Source organism: Passer domesticus, chromosome 12 (genome assembly GCF_036417665.1).
Source record: "Passer domesticus isolate bPasDom1 chromosome 12, bPasDom1.hap1, whole genome shotgun sequence".
Classification (NCBI taxonomy): domain Eukaryota; kingdom Metazoa; phylum Chordata; class Aves; order Passeriformes; family Passeridae; genus Passer; species Passer domesticus.
The window spans coordinates 11814556-11836709 of record NC_087485.1 but is presented as its reverse complement, the minus strand read 5'-3'; the positions used below and the strand labels follow the sequence as shown (position 1 = coordinate 11836709).

At 39.1% G+C, this 22154-nt stretch overlaps 1 protein-coding gene across 8 annotated transcripts in view; it reads left to right on the top strand.

Annotated features, from left to right (window-relative positions):
• Positions 1-21748, top strand: part of NKD1 (NKD inhibitor of WNT signaling pathway 1) — a 271038-nt gene extending 249290 nt beyond the window's left edge. For all 8 annotated transcript variants that reach the window (XM_064386408.1, XM_064386407.1, XM_064386410.1 and 5 more), the window contains 5 exons: positions 654-749; positions 8893-9040; positions 10069-10153; positions 13881-14011; positions 14747-21748. In XM_064386408.1, coding sequence (XP_064242478.1) covers positions 654-749; positions 8893-9040; positions 10069-10153; positions 13881-14011; positions 14747-15321 — 1035 coding nt within the window. In that variant the 3' untranslated portion in view covers positions 15322-21748. The remainder of the gene's footprint in view (positions 1-653; positions 750-8892; positions 9041-10068; positions 10154-13880; positions 14012-14746) is intronic.
• Positions 21749-22154: the final 406 nt, after the last annotated feature.

Sequence of the window (22154 nt, the reverse complement as noted above, 5' to 3'; positions counted from 1 at the left end):
TTTTTTCCCATTTAACAAATTGATTCTCTCAGGTTTCCACAGATCACACTCTCACTAACAGAAGCATAGTGAAAACAAGGAGCAGGCACTACTCCGAAGTTGTTCTTGCCAGTTCCAAGGCAGGCTCTGATCCAGGAGCTTCAGTGGCATGATATTGTACTGCACTAACTCTGACAACCTTTGCCCATCAAATATCAGTGTTGAGAACAGTTCTCACTGGTGGGAATCTGTGTCCACACTGCGTTAATCCTTACTCCTGGCCCTGTGGTTTGCCACCTCTCTCTGTCAGTCTGCTTCTCTTGTCTTCCTCTTCCTGAGTTAAGCGTAATTTTCCTTCTCACATTTTAGTGGGGAGTCTTACCATGTTTCAAGAGCTTCAGGGAATAGTATTCTTGTACCTTTTCCTCTTTTCTACAATGAAGTAGAAAGCAAGTTGTGAATTCCCTGAGGTGTAGCCTGGAGAGTTAGGCGTGTTGTGTGATTATGATGGGACCTCTGTTGTGATGGACAGAGACCTCTCTGGGACATACCCCGAGAGCTTCCCCCCACAAGGGAGGGAGGAAGGAAGAAAGCAAGCAGTCTCCTACAGGGAGTCTCTTCTGCAAACAAGCCTTTTGCTTTAGGTAATCAGCTGCTCTTTGCATGTTTCTTAGGAATTGCAATGTGATGTGTCTGTAGAGGAAGATAACAGGCAAGAATGGACCTTCACACTGTATGACTTTGATAACAACGGAAGAGTCACACGTGAGGTAAGCAAAGTACAGCTGCCCCTTTATCTGCAGCACTTGCTAACAAGAGAAGTGTTTTATAACAGGAACATTTTTTCTACTATGAAGTAGACGTGTCCTGCCAACTTAAACAGCAGTTTCCATGGACCTTTCCCTCCTAGAAACAATCCCACCACTAGTTTGCTGTTTTCAGATCTACTGTACCGTTTTTTAAGCTGGTTGTTGTTTAATACCTGAGATGAGCCTTTAAAAAATAGTACTGGCATTTGAGGAGGAAAAAGATCTGAAACAACTGAACAGCTAAACACATTGTCAAAATAAACCCCTGCAAATGTATATTGTTCTGGCTTCTCTCCTGCTTTTCAGAGTTAAGCTAACCAAATAGCAAGCGTGCTTGCTGACATTCTTTCCAGCAGTACTAACTATACTTTTCTATTGTTTTTATGAATATTGGGCTGATCTCTGCATTTTCCCTCCAAGTATAAATAACACTGATGATGTTTTCTGGAGGACCATGAAGAATAGCTGTCAAAGCATACCTGTGTGTATTTTTTATTATCAGGATGTCTTCAAACCAAATAAGAGGATGTATAGATTAGGATATAGTCCTTTTGAGAACTATTTCTGGCCAAATTGAGTAATATTTCTTCTAGAAGAATGACTTTTACTTGGGAACAGCCGTGTGCTGTTCATTGATTTTTGTGATGTGTGTTTACTGGCTCCCATGGCTTTAGATAATCAACTGAAAATCAAAGGCTCTTTTCTCTCTTAGATCTAATGCTGGTGTCTGTGACAATTGCTAAAAACTGTTTGAAAGCAATAGGGCAAATACTGAAAGTGTAGTGGCCTTGGACACCAAAAAGTCTGAAGCAAATTTCTTTTGACATTGCCAAATGTGGTGGTTGTTCAGGATTTTTAACATGTTTTTGAACATCATTGCAAGGCTATTTTTATTGTCTGTACTCTGATAGTGCTTTGAATAGTCAAGTGAAATCTGTGCCCCTCATGCACAAGAACAAGCAGATGGAAAGTTGCAGGCTAAGTCCAGAGTTTCAAATAGGAAGAAGAGATAGAGAGGGCAAGAAGGACGGGTGAGGTGGGGAAGTAGTATTTGTTAATGTTTGTGGAACAGAGATTAGTAAAATGAAATAACTTGCTTGAAGTCTCACAAGAGCCTAGTGGCAGATAGAACCCAGGTCTTTCAAGACCCAAGGCTAAGTCTTCATTACAAGATTATTGTGACTCTCAGAAATAGGGGAAAAACACACAAAACCCAAACCCACACACATGGGTGTCTTTTACATTCAGGCATGGAATTCCCATTAATGTCAGTGGGGGTTCCATGTGCTGAACATAATGAGAATATGCTTTCAAGTATGTACACAATAATTACTTGTGATTATGTGGTACACCAAGGAGCTTAATTTGACTGTACTTTGCGAATATGTTACGGCCAAATTCTACCTCTCCCTGCTGCAAGAGCAGACTACAGATTAACTGAAACCAAATCTGTGCAGGGATTGAATATTATATTGCTCTGAGGTCTGGAGGTTGCTACATTGAGGCTTGAACTTGTGCCAAAAAAAATTCTTTTCAACCAAGGGACCAAACAGGTTGATAATTTTCAGCTCATTACATGTGACCAAAGATAGAAACAAGTAGTATGCACCATTCCAAATATTCCCCTTTATGTCACACACACCTTTTGCAAACTGTTCCATTTGTATAAGCCATCTTCTTGGTTATCTTCTGTTGAATCCAGGTGCAATTTTTGAGGGGTTTTTTTTTATCAAGAATGACCAACAATAGCAGCTCATAGATAATCCTGGCCACAAAAGAGGAATTTTAGTCTCTTAATATGACATAGAATTTCTTGTTCTCTTGGCCCCTGGGAGATGGGCTGACATAGTGTGCCTGATACTGTCCTTTTCCTGTTCCAGCAAATGACTTAACGAGGGGGAACATTAAACATTTGAATAGTTTCAATTAAAATTAATAAGAGAAATGTTTTCAGTTAAAAGTATGTGAAGTACATTGCTGGAGCAGGGACAAAATGGGCAGTCTGAGGAAGAGGCAGATCTGTACCAGTGCCCTTTAGTGAGCTGATGAAAATGCATTCAGAACCAGTCAGCTTTTCTTAACAAAGGTCCAGTGTTCTGGTGAGAAAAGCTTAATATGGACCTTTTCTCCTTCTTGGAAAATTTCCCTTTAATGTCTCCTGGATTTTATATCTGGATTTAACAGAGAGATTTTTTCAGTTAGTTTTTTACCTGTAGACCTGGAGGTGCTTTGCAAAAAGAAGTCAGTGGCATTATTCTTGCTTTTCACCATGTTGTAAAAGTGAGACAGTGGAAAAGAAGTGGCTTGCCCACCCACATCCATTTCATTTGATTCCAAATCATTGTGTTTAAAACCTTGTAGCTCGTGTCCAGAGAGTCTCCAAATGAATCCAGTGTTAAAATAAGTTTGTGAGACACACATAGGTGGGGAGCCATTTTACTGATGGACTGAATGGGCTTTTTCATTCAAATGTATAAAAATTGTAAATAAGGTGCATATTTAGTTGATACAACTTCCCTTGGGTTCTACAGAATGACAGATTACTTCTAGAGCATTCAAATTCCATTTTAGTGAAATTGCTCCTGGATTGAACAATGTCTTCAGAACTTAATGCTGCTTTGATTTCCTCCTAGAGTCTGTATGACTTATTCTATAGTCCTTATAATTAGAAATTCACATCTAGTCATGCTTCTTGATGGGATAGACCCGTTATGAAAGCACAGTTATTGGGATGGCAAATTATAAATTAACATCACTGTATGTTATTAAACTTCTGCTTTTTCTGTCATAAAGATGACCGGTTCTCAGTCCTTTTTGGTTTAGTGAGAGATAACGTCTCCTGCTGTAATATGTATATTACAAAAGTTGGCTAATAACACTTCCCTTCATTCCATAAGCCATAAGAGGACAATTCATTATGTACAGCAGGCCTTTTTAGAACTGACAGCTGCGCTGTAATTATCTTCACATGAATATTTGTAATCGGACTTGAAACTTGGATAATTGAACTAATGTTTTTTGATCCGTGAGGTTTTATATTGAGCTCTCTGAATGTAATTATGCTTCATAAACACCAGCCTTTTTTTTTTTTAACCAGTTCTTCCTTGTAAAATTTCTTTGGTGAGCGGCTGCACAGGAATAAGCACATGAGAAAGTTGCTTGTCAGGAAAAAACAAAAAACAAAAAAAAAAAAAGAGAAATTTCTTCTAGAGCAGCTTTTGAGCAGATAGCAAGTGAAGTTCCTTTTGTGTTCCAAATAAGAATGATTCAAAAATGTATGTGATCAAACAGAGCTGATGTTGCAATAAAAACATCCTGCTGTATGTAGAAATCAGGCTACAAACAAAGTACAAATGAGACATTTGTATTTATCTTTTTCCAAGGGAAAAGTAATGAACTGATATTGATGTTTCTCTTCATGCATTTTTAATGCTAAAATTGTTCTTTGTATCTTACATTAAATACCCAATTTTTCCTCTTATGTTTCCTTTGTGACTTGTTCTTTCCCTTTTTAGATTCTTTTACTCCTATACTCTGATAAATAAAAAAAGTTTGAGCTTATATCTGCATTCAGAGCTCAGCACCAAGTCACTGACTTGGGGAAGGACATAGGCATTTTTGGGGCAACCATTTATCAGCCTGACCCTTACCTTGAAATCTGTTGGTTTGCACTGTGTTTGTACTAACTCAGGATATAGAAAGAACAGTGAAACCAATGGACAGAGCAGCAGTGCCTGTCTGTATCTATGGCTATCATTTCAGTCATTAGAAATGATGGCTTCATGTCAGATAGAAATATTAACAAAAAATATAACTTTCTCTCTTGGTTTTGAGGGCAGTCAAAGAATTCTCTCTCAGGCAAGCTACAAAGAGCCAAGCTGAATCTTTCAGTTTTATTAAACTCTTTGGTTTTGGGGGTGTTCTTTGGGGCTTTTTGTTTGTGTCATTCTGTTAAATTAATTCTAAGGGAAAAATTATCAGTGTCTTCTACAAAAATCTCTAATTTGCTAACTAGTCTTGTGATGATAATGTATACTAATATGGGAAAAATAAGGTTATCCCTGTACTACTAATATTCCTTAAAAACAAAAATAATCCCTGGAATAGGGGCTTTCTCAGTCTCACATATGTTCTGTAAGGAATGAGGAATACTTCAGTGCTCTCATTCTTTTTTCAGACCCATTGGTTCCTCTGAATGTTATAAATTACTGTTAATCTCCTACTGGAGATCCATAAAGTATTCTGCAGATAGATGTGTGAGTGCAGCATACATGTGTGGATTTAACGAATGGAAATATTTCGGGCAATCTATTAAGTTTTCTCTTGTTAATACATTTTGTTGCATTGTCTGTTTGATAAAGAAGATGGGATTTTCACCCTGGAAAACCACCTGTGGTCTTCAATAAGCAAAAGACAGATAAATCTGGGTATGGCACGTGCTGGCTCTTTGGATGCTACTCAAGGAGCATTTGTTGTCCTCTCTGTGGAAAAATATCATAGTTCCAGTTTTTGTACTGTGTTAACCTAGAGATCCCAGCAGAAATCCTGCATACCAGAAGCCCCTCAGAAGTTAGAGTCATGCAGAATATTTCCCTCTAAATACAATCCATTTGCTGTGAAGGAAAGAAATATTTTTGTTCATTCTTGTTTCTCTTTACCCATTTAATATACTAGTCTAAAAATACACTTTTAGTGGGGGAAAGACCAAGCAGTCTAAAACAAAACAGTTGCAAAATACCATGATTTGTACAACTCATAATTCATTGCACATAAAAGTTTGATTCTTTGGTAGGTGGGCTCTGAGTCATGCTGGTTTATGTATCAGACAAGAGGAACATTTAACTAGGTTTTATTCTTGATTTTTGATGCTAAATTTCTTGAGGATGGTGAAATGCACAGCCTGGTGTGTAGAAAGTAAAGCTGTGTCGGTGGATTTAGGCAGTTTTTAAATGAGTTTAAATACAGATAATGTTCAGTGGGACAGCTTTCAAGGGAAACAAGTCTGCTGGTAGGCTACTGGAAGATGAAAATACTTTTGGGGTAAATATACATGTAACTATAAAATACAGAGTGTGTAACTTATATCTTAATGGTCTATTGCTACCAATTTGACAAGAAACCATTATCATATTAGCTGCCAAAACAGGGCTGTGAGAAAGGAATTTTAGTCACAGTTCAAATTTCATTGACAAAGACCATTCTCAGTCGATCGGTGCCTCAGAAATTCACGTGTTACAATTGTGAAACAGTAATTGTGAAGCAACAGGAGGCTCAAGCTTCCTTGTAGCTGGTACCTGCTCAGCCAGGACTGTGGTACATGAGACAGAATAACCCAAGCAGCCTTGTTTGACCAAATCAGAACTGTCAATTTGCTGAAATTCCCAACCCCAAATCAGGACCACAAGTAAATGAATCCTGTAATCAAAACGTTGTTGTCAGTATTTAGAAGATCAGCATGAGCACTGAGTGGTTGCTCATGGCTGTCCCTAACCTCGGTCTTGGGACACATCCAGTGTGGCCACCACGTTCCTGCAGTGCCAGAATGCAGAGCACTTCAGGCTGCATGTTAAACACATAGCAAAATGCAGAGGCAGCAGTGTGGAAGTCCACAAGGGTGCCGAGTGTCATTTCACAGCCTGGACACTAATTTGGGTTAATTTGGGCCTGTTTGGCTGAGGCATGCAGCTTGTCCTGATGTGAGATGCATGTGCACATATTTGTGATTTGCCAAGTATGTGTCACACAAATGCCACATTTTTCCTTCCCTTTGGGAAGCCTTTGGGAGTACTTTTTAAACTGCTGAGTCAAGCAGCTTGTTGAGAAAGACCCTCACAGGACACAAGGGGCAGATTGTCAGCCAGTTAGCAAGTTAGACCTCAGCCCTGAAAAAAAATCATGTCAAAGGACAGTGGGGGATTTTTTGTCTTTGGTTATTGAAGCTAAAATATACTAGATGTACAAACATCTGGCTTTACAAATATCTGGCATAGCTGAAAAAAGGAAGAAAGGCAGATTATTGTGAGTGGAAGAGTTGATAATAACCTCTTGATAGCAGCCTTGGGTGGAAAGATGACATGTTGGCTAACCAACACTTGTCCAGGAATGCATGGGAAAAGCCCCATTCACCCACATGCTGAGTGTAAGGAGCCCAGTTAAGGGTAAATAATGTGCTTAAGTGTTTTGCTGAAGGAGAAGGTTTATCAAAGTGTGAGATTGTAACACAGTGCTCATGGAGCGTGACTTATGGAGGGTGTATGAAATCACAGATATGGCTTCTTCATCTGTTTATGTGCTTGCCTGGGTTTTTCCTCTTAGATGAAATAAAAATTCAGCCCTTCAGGCTGTCTCTCAGATGTGGCTCTGCCTGGCCACATTTAGAGATCTGGATAGGTTTCAAATTAGGGTGGAAGTGTGAGGAGGGAGAAGTGTTAAAGCACTGTGAGGTGTCCACCAGATTGACACAGAGCATTCTGTCCCACTCTCAGGCTTTAGACAGTGATTGTCAAGAGCATGGAAAGCAGCTACTGATAACAGCCCATATTGACTCCTGCAGCAATGAGAGAAAAAAAATACATATTCTGCTCTCTTTTTATGAATGTATTGTCTTGAACTTACGGATCTGGAGAAATTCTCCTGAGTGCAGAAAAGTTAGAGAGGTTACATGTTAAGACAAATTCTGGACGCCCTAGGATTTAGTTATTCATTCTTCCTATTGAGCTGGAAAATCATCTACTGTAATATCATTGGTCCTGGCCATAAGGTCAGTATTTCCGTAAATTCTGTGTGAATAGAAATTAGGATTTCTGTGTCATCTTTCAAGCTGGTTCCATAATGAGGACTGTGTGGTATATTGACTACTAAAGTGGTGGGGGGCTCCATTAAGGCCATATTAAACTTTGAGCTGTCCATGTTGTAGGTGTGACTCCCAAGCAAAGGAAAAGTTGTAGAGGTTTTGAATTTTTATAGACCTGACTCTTAATCCTCAGAACCAGTTATCCTTAACAAAAGATGATTTAGGTATTTCCTTTGCGCTTGCAGGCATCTGGAAAGAGCTTAGATAGTAGGATAGATTGAGGGAAAGGAAGACCAGCATGGGGAAGTTCTCAGATATGCATTCAATGGGCTCTTTATAGCCTGTAATGATCAGAATGCTTTGGCCTTAGGTTGGTGCCCAAGACCAGTTTGGGTAAAATCCCTTTGAAGAAAAGCAGTGAGCCAAGAGATCCCCTTTTCATCCTGGCAGTTTAAGGTAGTACCCTGTTTGAGCCTGGCTGGATTAAATCAACCTGGGAGACCTTTGAGCATCACCAGCTACTAAACAGTGTTTCTCCTGTTTGAAACCATTGGCTTGTTAAAATTGGCTGGTGTTCTTTCCAGTATAGCCAGATGTGTAAGCCTCTGTTCACATCCCATTGCCTTCAAAGAGAGCTGAGAAGAAGGTTCTCCAACAGGCCTGACTGGATAATATTTGCAGTTCAAAATATGCATTTAAAACTGGTTGAATTTTGCAAAATAAGCTAAACCCTAAAACACAGATGGTAGGGTGATATTCAGACAGACATAATTTCTTTCCAAACCTGAGGTTTACAGTTCTGCTGCTTTTCTTACTGATTTTCCTCTAGATAATCAACCATTTAACTGTGCTAAGGAAAAAAAAACACCCCCCCCCAAAAAAAAAAAAAAAACAAACAAAAAAAACCACCAAAACAAATAGGAAGACTGTAATGCCCAAGATTTTCTTCAATTGATGTATTTGTTTTGGCCACGTGAACTCAATTTTTAGTGGAGAATGAATGATTATCCCTGGGTTCTGTGTAAATCAAAGAAAAGAGAAGGCAGAACACCATTTTGCTGATTCAGAGCTTGGGAAACCTGCAGATCTTGTGATGTTATTATTGTTTTGATCTGCTTTGCCCCAGATCATAAACCCATTTGATGAAGATTATAACACTCCATGCAAGTTCAAGTCTTTTAAATTCAGTGACTTCTGAGGATACCTCAGCATTTAATAGTGTCAAATCCAAAACATTTGTAAGCATCAGAGCTGTGGGTTTCATGCTATTTTCACAGTGCTGTGTTCTTCTGTGTTTCAATCCTACTCCAGGACATTACCAGCTTGCTTCACACCATCTATGAGGTAGTTGATGCATCAGTAAACCATTCTCCTAGTTCCAGCAAAACTCTGAGAGTGAAACTTACTGTGGCACCAGACAGCAGCCAGAAGAAAAAGAGTATCTTGTTAAACCATACTGGTAAGGATGTGCAATCAGCCATTGGAAAAATGCAAAAACTTCCAGAGTCCCTTGAAAATCCATCTCTAGATTTTGTTACTACGAGTACGTGTATACTTAAAGGCAAATAATTATGTGGGTCTTTTAAACCCCATGAGCCTGCTTTATGATCTTGACTGTAAATTACCTGCCCTCCTTTCAGAGTCTCGTTAGCAAATGAGGGTTCCCCCTTCTGATGGATGGCTTCTTTTGGAAGCAGCAGTAACCATGTATAGTGTAATTGTCTTTGTGCACTGCAAGGCAGATGTAAGGCCTTCTTGACTTGCACCACTTTATCTCTGCTGATGTTGCAGCACTTGGTTTGTGTGAAAGGAGGTGTGGGGTCATAAAATGTTTCTTGCCAGTACATAGCTACCAGTGCTGCTGGGTAGAAATAAACAATTAATCATAAGTAAACTCAAATAATCTGAGCATAAAAATTGTACATTTTCTGTGCTGGAAGAGTCTGCCATTATAAAAATGTTTGTGCCATGATGGCTCATCTAACTTATCTTCACTGTAATAATAATTGTATCAGCATAATTACTTCAGTAGGTAGAGTAGTACTAAATTGAAATACTTAAAAGTATTTAAAATAATACTTCAATTGAAAATGTAGGCATCGTCTCTAAAAGGAAATCCTGGTCACCTCAATTTTAATAAAGCAGTCACGCCCTCAAGAGCAGACACAAGCAAATTCCCACTGCTGGGTTGCTGTGTGGTGCATTAGGTCAGCACTGAATTGCCAGCACTGGGCCTGGCAGTGAATGTGGCTCCAGCTGGGCTGCCCCATGGAGTGCAGGTAAACCCAACCCTGGCTGAGGTCCTGCAGCCCAGGTTACATCTGAATAAAATCTGTCCTTTGGAGTGAAGCAGGACTGAGAAGGTTACATGAAATGATACATCACATCTGGTTTACTGACACAAGCAGACGTGTTTGCAGTGCAGAATGTTGGTTGTGCTGATCAGCAAGGACAGCAATGTGACAATAACGTTCTTTCTCCTGGCAGATTTGCAGAGTGCCAGGCACAGAGCTGAAAACAAAGCTAATGAAGAAGCCAGAAGCTCTGAGAAGAAGCAAAGGGCTTCCCTCAGGTAAGGGGAATGAACCCTGCCTCCTGACAGGCACTGCATACCTCTGAGGAAACCTCAACCATTGATGTCTTGCTTGCTTGTTTCATTTTTTAAAATTATTTTAAAATAGAAGAATTATAGGAGTTTTCATTGTGGACTTAAGAGCAGATTCTATAGCTTATATTAAAACATACAAAAAAGAAAAAAAAAAAACCAAAAAACAAAATTTTCTTTTTCTATGAGCTCTTTGTGGGATCTGAATTGTCTTTTTCGATGCCATGTGCAAATAAATGAGGTTAACAGAGAAGTTTTTTGGCTAAAAGTGTCCTAAAACTTTTTCCACTCCTTAGGAGCCATCTCCTGCCTTTCTCTGTCCTCCTTCCAGCCCATCTTTTTCACTCATCAACTCAAATAGTGCCAAGCTTTGCATGGGCTAACTTGGTTACCAGCTCATAACCCAAGCAGAATGCTAACAGGTCATCTTGGGGTATATTTGACATATTTTAGGATTTTATGTTTCATAACAGAAACTGCTCATAAGGCAGAGGGAAGTGTGTGCTGAAATGTTACAGTAATGACATTGACTCATTAGTTATGTTTGTTTCTTCAGCTGGAAATTTAAAAAAGAAAAAAACAACAACCTTTTGGCTTTCCTTAGATTTAGGGATATTTGTCTGGATACATAGCAAATTTATCAGGAGAAGGAGCATTCAGTCTTATTGAAACTGACAAGAGAACAGTACCTCCCTTTTTTGGATGGAGAAAAAATGCTAGTGAGTTATCCCAGTCAGCAAATCCCAGTACAATCAAATTTCATATTAAAAGAAGAATGAAATTGCTATTAATCTTGTGTCAGCAACTCTGCACAGAATCTTCTATGAACTGAAGAATACTCTGTGGTTTTACTTGCTGGCCTAGATGTGGTGTGCAGATTCCCTCTGCCCATTAGCAAAGTTTTGCCCTGTGTGAATGAGTAGATTTGTTTTGTTTGATAATCTAGTGCAAAAATCCCCTTTCAGTTTGAAGTCCCCTTCTTAACCACCTTAAAGTCCTGGCTCTGCAAATGTAGGGTTTTTATGAACAGCAGGCATTTCCACTTAAATCCACAGTCATGGAAGAATCAAATGTTGGGACAAAATGTTTGTCCTTTTCATTTCTTTGGTGAGAGGCTTCATCACAGAACAAATCTGTGTCTTGAGCTGAGTAGATCAGCATCAGTGGTCAGCAGCTGCCAGTTCTTGTTGCATCCCCCTAGATGTGGACAGGATGAAGAGTATGCTGTTCACACTGTGTGTGTTTCAGGGATGTTTGTGCACTCTGGCCAAGCTGACAACCCTCAGGAAAGCTGCTGAGGCTCAGGTCAGAATCTCACAATTTTAATGCAGTTATTTCCCCCTTGAGAGCAGCAATGAGAACTTGTGAGAAGTGAACACATTTCACATGTTCAGTCACTTAGGAATTCTAGGCAAGATGTGATTAATATTCAGGATAAAATGGATAGAAATGTTTTTATCCTGAAGGTTGGGGTATAGATGGGTTGGATTTTTCATTAGCTGGAAGCTACAGGCAGGAGTTTTCACCTGTAGGGCTAATATGAGTACCAAGATAAGTAGCTGGGTTCATGGCTAGATAGCCTGGTTCTCCCTGGCTGACTTAAACTCTGTGTTCTCAGTGAATGAGGCTCTCAGGGGATGTCCCTGCATTTTCTGCCCTGTGCTCCATTCCCCTTTCCTGCTATGTTGTTGTGTGCTTCGTGCCATCAGGATGACACATCAGCGTGGGAATTTCAGAAAGGACTTCCATACACTCCACAAACACCCCAGCAGATGCCATTTTTTATTAAAACCAGAACCATACCAAGCCCAAGCCCGCTAACAACACTATTTTTACACAGTCCTCCATGCATGCTTGGTGCCTGCCCAAGTCCTCCCATGTGTTTGCAGGACAGCACTGAGGGCCTGGATGCCAGACACTTCAGTTCTCAGAAGCCCCTGAAGTTCCCTTTGACAGTGGAGCACATCTCTCACCAGTGTGTAATTGCTTCACTGTGTATATTTGCATGAATATTGTTGAACGTCATCTTGCATGCAAGAAGGTTATTAGAATGGAGTGCTGTGGCAGTACTGGCATAATTTTTTTTCTCTGTCTTGATGAGAGATTTAATTTATTACAGTAACAAAATAACAGGTTCCCTGTTAGCTTCATTTCCAAGAGCAGCGCTATATGCAGTGTTGCTTAATTATGTTGGATCAAGCTCAATGATGTTTTTTCTGGGTTAACTGTGAATTGTCTTCAGCACATGTGTTCAAGTCCCAGTGGTTTGTGTAGGTGATTCATGCCTGGCAACTGCAGTTAGGCAAGTTCTAGCCCAGAGATCTTTTATGTTGACATGCTAAAGTGTAACAATCTGTAAAGTTGTGTCTGATACAGGAAAGGTACTGAGTTGGTTAGGTATCCAAAATGTAGAGAATATCTGGACATTCCAGGTTTTTTTTTATTTTTTGAGAGTAGCCCATGTCACTTTTCAAAGCTGACTAGAATCTTTAAACCTTACCTGCTTTCCAGGCAGACTCTCCTCCATTCAGGAGACTCTACCTCTATCAAAGTAGAGCAAAAATGATCTTCCAGTTAGGTCAAGTCTTGTGACTTCGATAAAAAACACGGCAGACCTGTGTCTGACAGAGACACGAGGGGCCTCAGTTCTGTGATACCCCTGAACAGTACAAACTAAACCAGGAAAGCCATTTGTGCCAAAGCTCAAGGGGATCAGCAGCCTCTGGAAACTTGGAAATGTGTTAAGAGACTAAAAGCAGAGTACTGGGCACCACACAGTACAGAGCCCATATTTAACAACTGGTGTAGGATACAAGGCCAAATTCTGGTGTTAGGCTGACATCAGAGAAATAGCAAAGCCAATCTTGTGGCCTTGGAGACTGAATTGTCTGAATGACAAGCAGCAACTTAATCAGGGGTTTTCTGCTTATACTGTTTGTTATATTGAAAATATTGTTCATATTTGCAGACTTGCCATTTAAATTACTGAATAAAATTGTTTGGCATTATGGGTTACAATACTGTAAACTTCTACCTGATTTTTTTCTGCCTCATAAATGAATGGTATTTCAGATATTCATTCTCAGGAAATAGTACTGCTATAAATAAAATTGCAAAGCTGAGCAGGAAAAGGAGTTGAGATTCTAAAGCTAGTGTCTGATCTGACCTTATTAATTATATTTTGGAAAGCAGCAGTTTTCTCTGAGTGTCCTACCAGCACCTTCTCTTCCCAGGCTCTGTCTAGTTACTACACCTGTGCTGCTGCCTGCCTTTCTGAAGCAGGAGCACATGGACCTTGATCTGGATTACCCCAGCACTTCCTCACAGTGGTGGGAATGGTCATGAATCAAACAGCAGATTTTCTTTGGCGTGTCCTAATTGGAGAATCAGTTGAATGATTTGGCCCCAAGACAGAAAGTAATAAATGCTAGGAGTGGTTTTGCTTTTGCACATGTGATGCAATTGGAAAGCCTCCTTTGCTTTGCAACATCAGAGCTGATTTATGTGAGGGGAAGGAGCAGTCAGTTTAGGCCTATCGTCATAGGAAGGCTGGTCATCCACAATTTCAAGTGTTTGTTGTTTCTTTGTGAGCAGCTGCTGTCACTTCAAAGGGTCCATTAGTTGTTGGTTTGCAGATGGTGATAAGGACTTTAAAGAAGTTCTGCTGAATTGTAATTTTGCTTCCTGCTGACAGATACCACCAGAGTGAGAACAATCCAGAGCAAAGTGGGTGCTACCGTCATTGTGTTGATGAGAACATTGAAAGGAGAAACCACTATTTGGATCTTGCAGGAATAGAAAACTACACATCAAAGTTTGGGCCAGGTAATTTAAGTTGTAACCTCGTAATCTTTTATTTCTTCAGTTGCATGTTCCATGTCAGGGACAGTGAATTGTGAAGCTGTGTGATCTGTGTGTAGTGACTCAGTAATAGGACTGTGAATACTGCAAGATAATTACTGGTGAAGGTGGTATCACAACAGAGTGGCTAATGTGCTGCAAGGCTGCTTTGATGTACTTATTTGTGTAGCTGAACTTGGAACTGAGCCTAGGAGAACAATCTTTACATCTAAATTATTAAGTTTAGTCTACAGGTGAGGTAAGGATTGACTTTTGAATGTTGGAGCTTGTTCCCAAGATGAGACCAGCACATATTTTATACTCACTACTGACCCAAAAATAGGAGAATGTGTGTTTGTACCTGGAATTTTGGCTCTAGTCCCTACATCAAAGAGATTTGGATTCTGTTCACTTCCCTGCCCTCTGCCAGGGTTTTACTATTCCCCTCACAGTTAATTTGATGACCAAGAGTTGGTAACATAAAGATTTTTATACACATGCACACACCAACACATATGTTCAGTCTTCTCTAGATAGGTATTCATATTTGTGTATTATTTACTGGCCAGAATTATTAAATGTAATTAAACTAGACAGCTATAATTGCATTCACTTCCTTAGGAAAAATTTGTTCTGCCGATAATGCTATCCCTGCCAACTGCATGCTACTAATTAAAACTTTGAAATACTAGATGACTAACTCAGCTTGTTATTTCCTAGGATCTCCTCCAGCAGCTCAAAAACATGACCCACCAGGCAGAATTGTGAATCAAACTAGATCCCGTTCTCATGAGCCTGAGACCTTCCATGCTCACCATAGGAAATCTCAAGTGGTGGATCCAAACCACATCAATCTGGCTGAAAGTTCGTATGCCAAGATTGCAGAAATCCAGCAGAGGCTCCGGAACCAGGACTCCAGCAAGCACTTTGTGAGGTCTCCCAAAGCCCAGGGCAAAAATGTCGCCCCTGTGCATCCTGGAAGGGCAGTTAGAAATAAACCTTTTCAAGGGGTGCCCTTGCCCATGGCTTCCCCAAGTGCACGGGTGGGCCAGAACCTCCCGTACCTTCCCCTGCAATCCCAACAGATCCACAAGAAGCATAAGCAGAGGGCAAAGGAGAATCACCAAATGTGCAAAACCTTCCCGTCTCCAGGGACAGTTGTGGAAAAGGAACACGTGAGAGACCTGCCCACAGTCATTTTATATGAAGGCCAAGTGGGACAGATGATACAAAGACACGAGCACCACCACCATCACGAGCACCACCACCACTACCACCACTTCTACCAGACATAGAAGAGATCCCACCAACATCCTCCAGGAATCATCCCAAATGAAGGAAACACATTCTTGTGACACCAGAACTAAGGCATTACTATGATTAATATTATCATTACTCCATTAATATTCAGCTAGCATATATTTTAGAGGTTATATGGAACTCTTGAAACTCACCCTATTTATATGTTGTGGAACCGCATAGCTTACTCAAACATCTTGTGGATTTTTTTTTTTTTTTTAAGTGGCTTGTAAGACAGCAAACAGCCATGGCTTTTTGAGCTGTGATTTAATACAGGTCGTCAACGCACTTCTGTACAAGTACTACTTCCACTGTACTCAGAAAGATACTTCAAACACTCCTGCAGACATCTAGCTTTCCACTCTGCTGTACGTCGGCTGATCGCACACAAGCCTTTCATCAGGGGAGCAATGTTCGAAGGGTTGGACTCCAGAGATACTCAGATAATGGAAAATACAAACAGCTGCTACCTCTAGTATTATTCAGATTTTATTTTCTTTTTATTGATTGTAATGTGCTACAGGGGGGAATTTTAATATACTGTGTTCGTGTAGCCTGTTTGTGTTCACATCCTTTCAAATCATCTTAATTACAAGGAAATATTAGCTAAACTTGTCAACAGGGCTACATTTGTATGACTTAACACTTTATTTTCTTGGAGATTCTTCATTGACACAAGTACAGTCTGTTATATACTGGGTAATATTTAAATATACTTCTTTTATTTTTGGTTTTTCTCTTGCTTATTCTCCACTCTGTTTGGGGTACTATTTGAAAAGAGAAGGATGTGAAATGGGGTTTTCCAAAGCAGCACTAGACTTCAGTGCTTGGGCCATAAGTATCATTCGTGGGGCTTTGAGAAGGAGAGGGGTTGATTGGGGGGGTTTGTTTTGTTTAAATCCACAGTTCTTTGTTTTGAGAAAGAATTGAGGAAAATATACTTTCTCACTTTAAATGTTGGCAAATATATATAAAATATAAATATAAATATATATATATAAATATGCACACTCTCAGGTACATTTTGTTGTGTTTTAGAAATCTGTGGTTTGAATATTAACATTATATTTGTTTTTTCCACAACAGTGACTTTTTAGAAACATATGCCATGGCATTTTCTTGGTGCCTCCAGTTTGAATTTCCCAAGCACCTATCAAGTTGTGCTTCTCCCATTTTAGAGATGTGTATAAAAGTATCATTCACAATCTTTCTGGATTCTTCTACTTTTTCCATATCAAAGGGCTTCCATTCCATGAAGGGGAATCACACCATACTCACAAGACCTTAATGGTTGCTGAGAAATTTGAAGGTCAAAAGAAAATTGGAAAATTGAAAAAAAAAAAAAAAGGGTCAGTGCATTGACATTTTGCTTTCTGTGGAGCCCAGATTTAAAACAGATTCAGTTGGGTTTTGTACAGATCACCATTTTGCAGGTAGAAAGTGACTGGAAAACACCTACATTTCTTTTGGAACATTAAAGTAGAGAACTCCTACATAAAGACATAATTGTTCTATAAATGTATTTGCTTTGGTTTTAATTATTTTTAATGTTGTGGTATTTTGTCAATAGTATATATTGTAAAATGTAACTATCCGACATTGTTATAAGCCCTTTATGATTGGGGTATTTTTTGTTTTCTGACTAGAGTTTTGACCAGTCCAAAATGGGGTCTTTCCTTGCTGCTGACCAGGTTTAGGGGGATGTTGTCCTTTCTAAGAACAGAGACACCACCTTGTAAAGAACAGTGGGAAGCCTTGCCTTCTGGTGGAATTGGAATAGAATCACTGCTTCATGGTAATTAGGCCCGTCTCTTGTCTCCCTGGATCAGCACATGTTTAGACTTATTGTCCCCTTTAAAAAATCTGGTTTATTTTATTTTTCTTTTTTTAGCTGTCAACAGCGTGTTCTGTAAAATCTAACAAAATGTTTTTAAAATGTGTTTGATCTGTGTGACAACTATACTGTTCTGTTTATTTTAAAATTCCTGAAGTCCAAAAATATTTATATGCAGAATTTTCTGTGTTAAGAATATGAAAAGGCCACAAATTTGGTTAGTTACCACTGAGTTGTTCTAGTCTAAGCCTTTTTTGCTGCTTGTGTATCATTCTTTTTCAATGTATATATAATTATGGACTGCAAAAAGAAAAAAAAAAGGCATTTATATGTCTAGTAGAAGGAATAAGCTTATTTATATGATAGTGTTAAAAAAGTCTGATGTATTCAAGTGACTTACATTATACCGCATGCAAACACACAGTGTACATTCCATCTAAGAAGGGATGCCATGCTATTTGCTTTGAAGAAGTAATTAAAGCTGTTCTCTTTTCAGTGGAGCATATGCCACAAAGACTGAGAGGTGGAAATTGTTCTTAGTCAATTTTTTAAATGCAGATTGTTACTGCAAACCAGAAAACATTCTGGAAAACTCGAGTGCTTTCAGAATTGTGGGGTTTTCTATGAAAGGGCAGCAAAGGGGTAAAACTGCTCCCTCACCCAAAGATATTTTGCTGGAGAAGAAACCAGCACCACTACCAAAATCCCATCTGAGAGGTGTGCAGTGCTGGCTGTGCCAGGTGGACTCTGACGTGGAACACAAATCACCATTTGTTACTGCCTGCACTGGTTTGTTTTGGTTTATTGTATTTGGACATTCAAAAGACAAATTCTGCCTTGCTCAGAGTCTGTGAAACACAAATGCATTTTAATAACATGGCATCCCCTTATGAAAACCTTACACCAGCCATGTATGAATATACAGTATCTAAATACTGTGTTGCAGTTGTGTTATGTGCATTATAAGTGTGAATAACATGTAGCACAGTTTCTTTTCACAGAACCTTAAATTTCCGTATCTTTTAAATATGTTTGCTTTTCAGTATTTTGTATAGTAAATATAGATGGTTTTGACTAAATGCTTTATTTATTTAACAGCAAAAACTGTGCCAAGAGAACCCCCTGTTAATTAAAGTTTTACTAGTTCAGAAAGTATATTTCTTTCTTCTTGTTGTGGATTTCAGGGGCCTGTTGCAATTGCTGTCAGTGCTTGCAGATCCCACTGATGAAAGAGCTTGCATTAACATTTTTGGGAACAGGATCAGGAAATTACGTATGGGCTGGGTATGCTTTGGTCTAATATTTAAAATATCAAGTTTCAAAGTTAAATTTCTTGTCCCCTGCTGTTGGACCTGTGTTGAGTAACTGATATTTCATCTTGCTATTAATTCTGAAAACTTTTCCTTAAAAAAAAAAAAAAATATTGGTTTAGGTTGTTCAAAACCATAGCTGGATCAAAATTTGAGACAGTTTAGTTTCTGGTTGATCAAAACATTTACTTCCAAAGAAAAACATACCAGAGTTTAGTATATTGTTAATATTGAAAAGTAAAATGGACTAGCATTAAGTAATTTCAGATGAAAACTTCAGGCTTTTCACTTCCTTCTTCTGTTTTTACACAAGGCAGTTCAGCAAAATGAAGCTGAACTTTACACTATTTGCTGAAAAAAACTCAGTTGAAAAATTTTGCTCATCTCTACCAGCTGCAATTCTGGGGAGGGCAGCGTTTTGAAAAAAAAAGGGTTGCTAAGATCTTCTCACAACTTCATTACCACAATACAGATTAACCTAAGCTAAGGCTGTGAAGTAAAATCTCTGTCCCAGTGAAATTTCTGACAAGGCTGCCAGGTTCCCACTGGCTGCAGTGAAATTCCCAACAATTTCACTCCAGGAAGGTGGGTGTGAAATCTACATAATGTGCAGCCAGGAACTCCAGTATTAATTTTTTTCTGCATCATACTGCTGATGGGTTTGCTAATAGTAAATGGAAGTTTGCTTTAAGAGATCAAGCTGGTAAATTAATTAAGATTAGCAGCAAATACTCTTTACACTGATGTCATTGGAGGCCCTCAAGGCACTTCCAAAAGTCTTTGAAACGGCCACATATCATTTAATCATTGTTAGAAATGGAGGCCCAGTTCTCCCTTGGATGATGAGGTACAGATTCTCCTGGGGCAGTCCTGCCCCAAATATGTCACAACATTTATGACCTCTGTTGTGCTCTTTGTGCTCTAGTCATTGTGAGCATAGGACAGCAATGTTTAGCTGGAGAAGTGCTTCAAAGGTGTGAGTGTTGTGTGTTTATATATTATATGTGTGTGTATATATATGTGTGTGTGCGTGTGTGTGTGAGTGTGTCCTCTGGCAGAAGTTAGTGAGTGGAACAAGATGGATTCTGACAGAGGTGATTTTTTCTAAAGGGATGAGCACTGTGTGTGCTCAGCAGTCCACAAGTTGCCACATAAACACAGAGCTCTGATGAATGCATACTGTTCTCCATATGTCATCATGTACCTCAATTACTGAATGACAGATTTCATTTGTATTCCAATTAACAGGAAAGTTGGGGCCCTTTGGGCCTAGATTATACTTGAGAAAAATTCATCATGCTAGAAAATTTACAAAAACATTCACCATAATTTTTGCCTGGAGTACAGGCAAGAATGTTCATGTTTGGAAACATGTCAGCTAATCAAGTCTCACCTTTAATTACCTTGATGCAATTCATCAAGATCTGAAAATACATTTTCAAACATGACTTATTCATGGCTTTGCTGGGAACCAAGTCTTATTCAGCATCCTATTAATTGTCAGACTTCTTTGGTTTTAGTTTTTGGTTTGGTTTTTTTTTTTGTTTTTTTTTTTAATATACCAGCAGAAACATGTTTGAAAATCCATAAACTAAAAATTGAACTTAATGTGTTTTCTAAATAGGTTCTGGAAGAAAATATCTTTCCTAATGCACTTAACAGCAAAACCAGCCTCTATTTATGACATAATAATGTATTTTGTTTGCATATTTGAACAGATATTGAGTTGATTTGATTTGGAAGGGTCTGTTTTGGGATTTTTTTTTTTTTTGTTGCTCTGTGCACATTTAAAATGTGCTTAAAATCTGGTCTAAAAGGAACAGATTAAGAAAAAATTATATTGAAATTACTCAATATACATTGAAATGAATCTTATTTGAAGCTTGGATTGTAGTTATTAAATAATGAGGTTTTCAATGATGCTTTAATTTACTTTTATATTTCTATATATTTCTAGATAATTCGATCCTAAATGAGCTGAAATGATAGGAATCACATGGATGAAGTCTTCTAATTTCTTTGGTTTAAACTAGCAGGATTTAAGGACTATTCAGGCAGATTACTGTGAGGGTTAGAGCTGTGAAGGAAGACTGGCAAGGGAAGGATGGAAAGATTTGAGAAGTGTAGGGATAGCACAGAACTGTCCAAGAGAGGGGCAGGGGAGACGCACCAGAGGCAGGAAAATGCTGTATGGAGAAATTTCAATTCATATTACTTTTATGAATCTCTTCTGGTACAGTTTTTGCTCATAAAACAGCAACAGTAGTTTGTAGAATGCTTTTCACTGGGAAAACTTGAAAGACTTTCTTTAAGAGTGAATCTCCAGCGTGCAGGGGAGGCACAAGGCAGGAAAGTTGAGATAATCACTGGGGCTGTGGCAGAATAAGGAAGGATCCCTGTTTTCCTGAGTCCCTGTCCAAGCTGAGGGAAATGTTGTTGGAAGCAGAGGTGTTTCTACAGATGTTTTGAATATTCCTTAGAACACATCTTGAATAGTGACATCAGTTCTTTTTCTCTTTGATTACAAACACACAAAAATTGGTCAAATGTTACCCAAAGTTTCAGTATCCGTCCTGATTTTTCTAAACACTAAGCACTAACTATGCCTGTGAAATCTACTGACACAGGATATACCACAAGGAATGACAGACAGGCCCTGTTGCTTGTCTCATCAGGCTGGTGTTCTGGGCTCTGAGAGTCGAAAGTTCCAGAAAATTAAGGATGTTGAAGACGTAATGTTAAGGGCCTTCATAAATTTGTCAATGGGCAAGCATTAACAATAGCAGGCATACTGGTAATGATGAGCATTGTGCTTTCTTTTTAGGATGCTTTAGGTTTTTAGGATGTCTGTGAGGTGGGGTGTGTGTCTTTCTTTGAGTGCCTAGTCCATAGAGACAGAGCTGCCTCTAATTACTACCAGCTAAGGGATGTGTGCACTCCTTTGGTGTTGTATTTTGTGGATGAAGATACGGGGTTCAGATCCTTCTGGTGCTGAGTGCTTATTCTTGCATTTAATCCTTCCCATTCTGTTCTATTCACGAAGTATAGCATGCTGAGGCTTTGTGAATTTTCTGATAAAACACCTAACAAACTGGGCCAAATTTGTTTTCAGCTTCATAAATGGAAGCAGAAGAGCCCCATGCATGTCTTGGAATTTGGACCTTACAAATGCAGTTTGCTATGATTCATCATTTTTTCTTGTACTAATTTCAGATATTTGATAAGCTCTTTTTATGGTTTACAAGTTTAAAAAGACAAATAAAACTTTGTAGATTAAAACATTCGTTTGGAGGTTGTATTTTGTCTGCTCTCTGATGATCTGTGAATAGCCTTTTTTCTGTGGGCTTCAGCTTAAACCTACAGAGTGACTTTGGAGTGGGTGTTTATAGTTCTTTGCTTGCTTGTTCACAGGGTAAGGCTGTTGATAGATGAATAAAGTGCCACTTGAGGTTGTTAACAACCATGACTGGTAATGCTAGTTCGACTAAGATAAACAGTGAAATGCTACAGCAATTAGCATTAAGGTCTCACTTGGCCAGTGCTGATTTTCAAAGCCATAGATAGGAGCTCTATAGATACCCACGGCTGGGAGGTCTGGAGCTGCTCTCATCCCATGGCTGGGAGTCTGGAGCTGCTCTCATCCCATGGCTGGGAGTCTGGAGCTGCTCTCATCCCATGGCTGAGA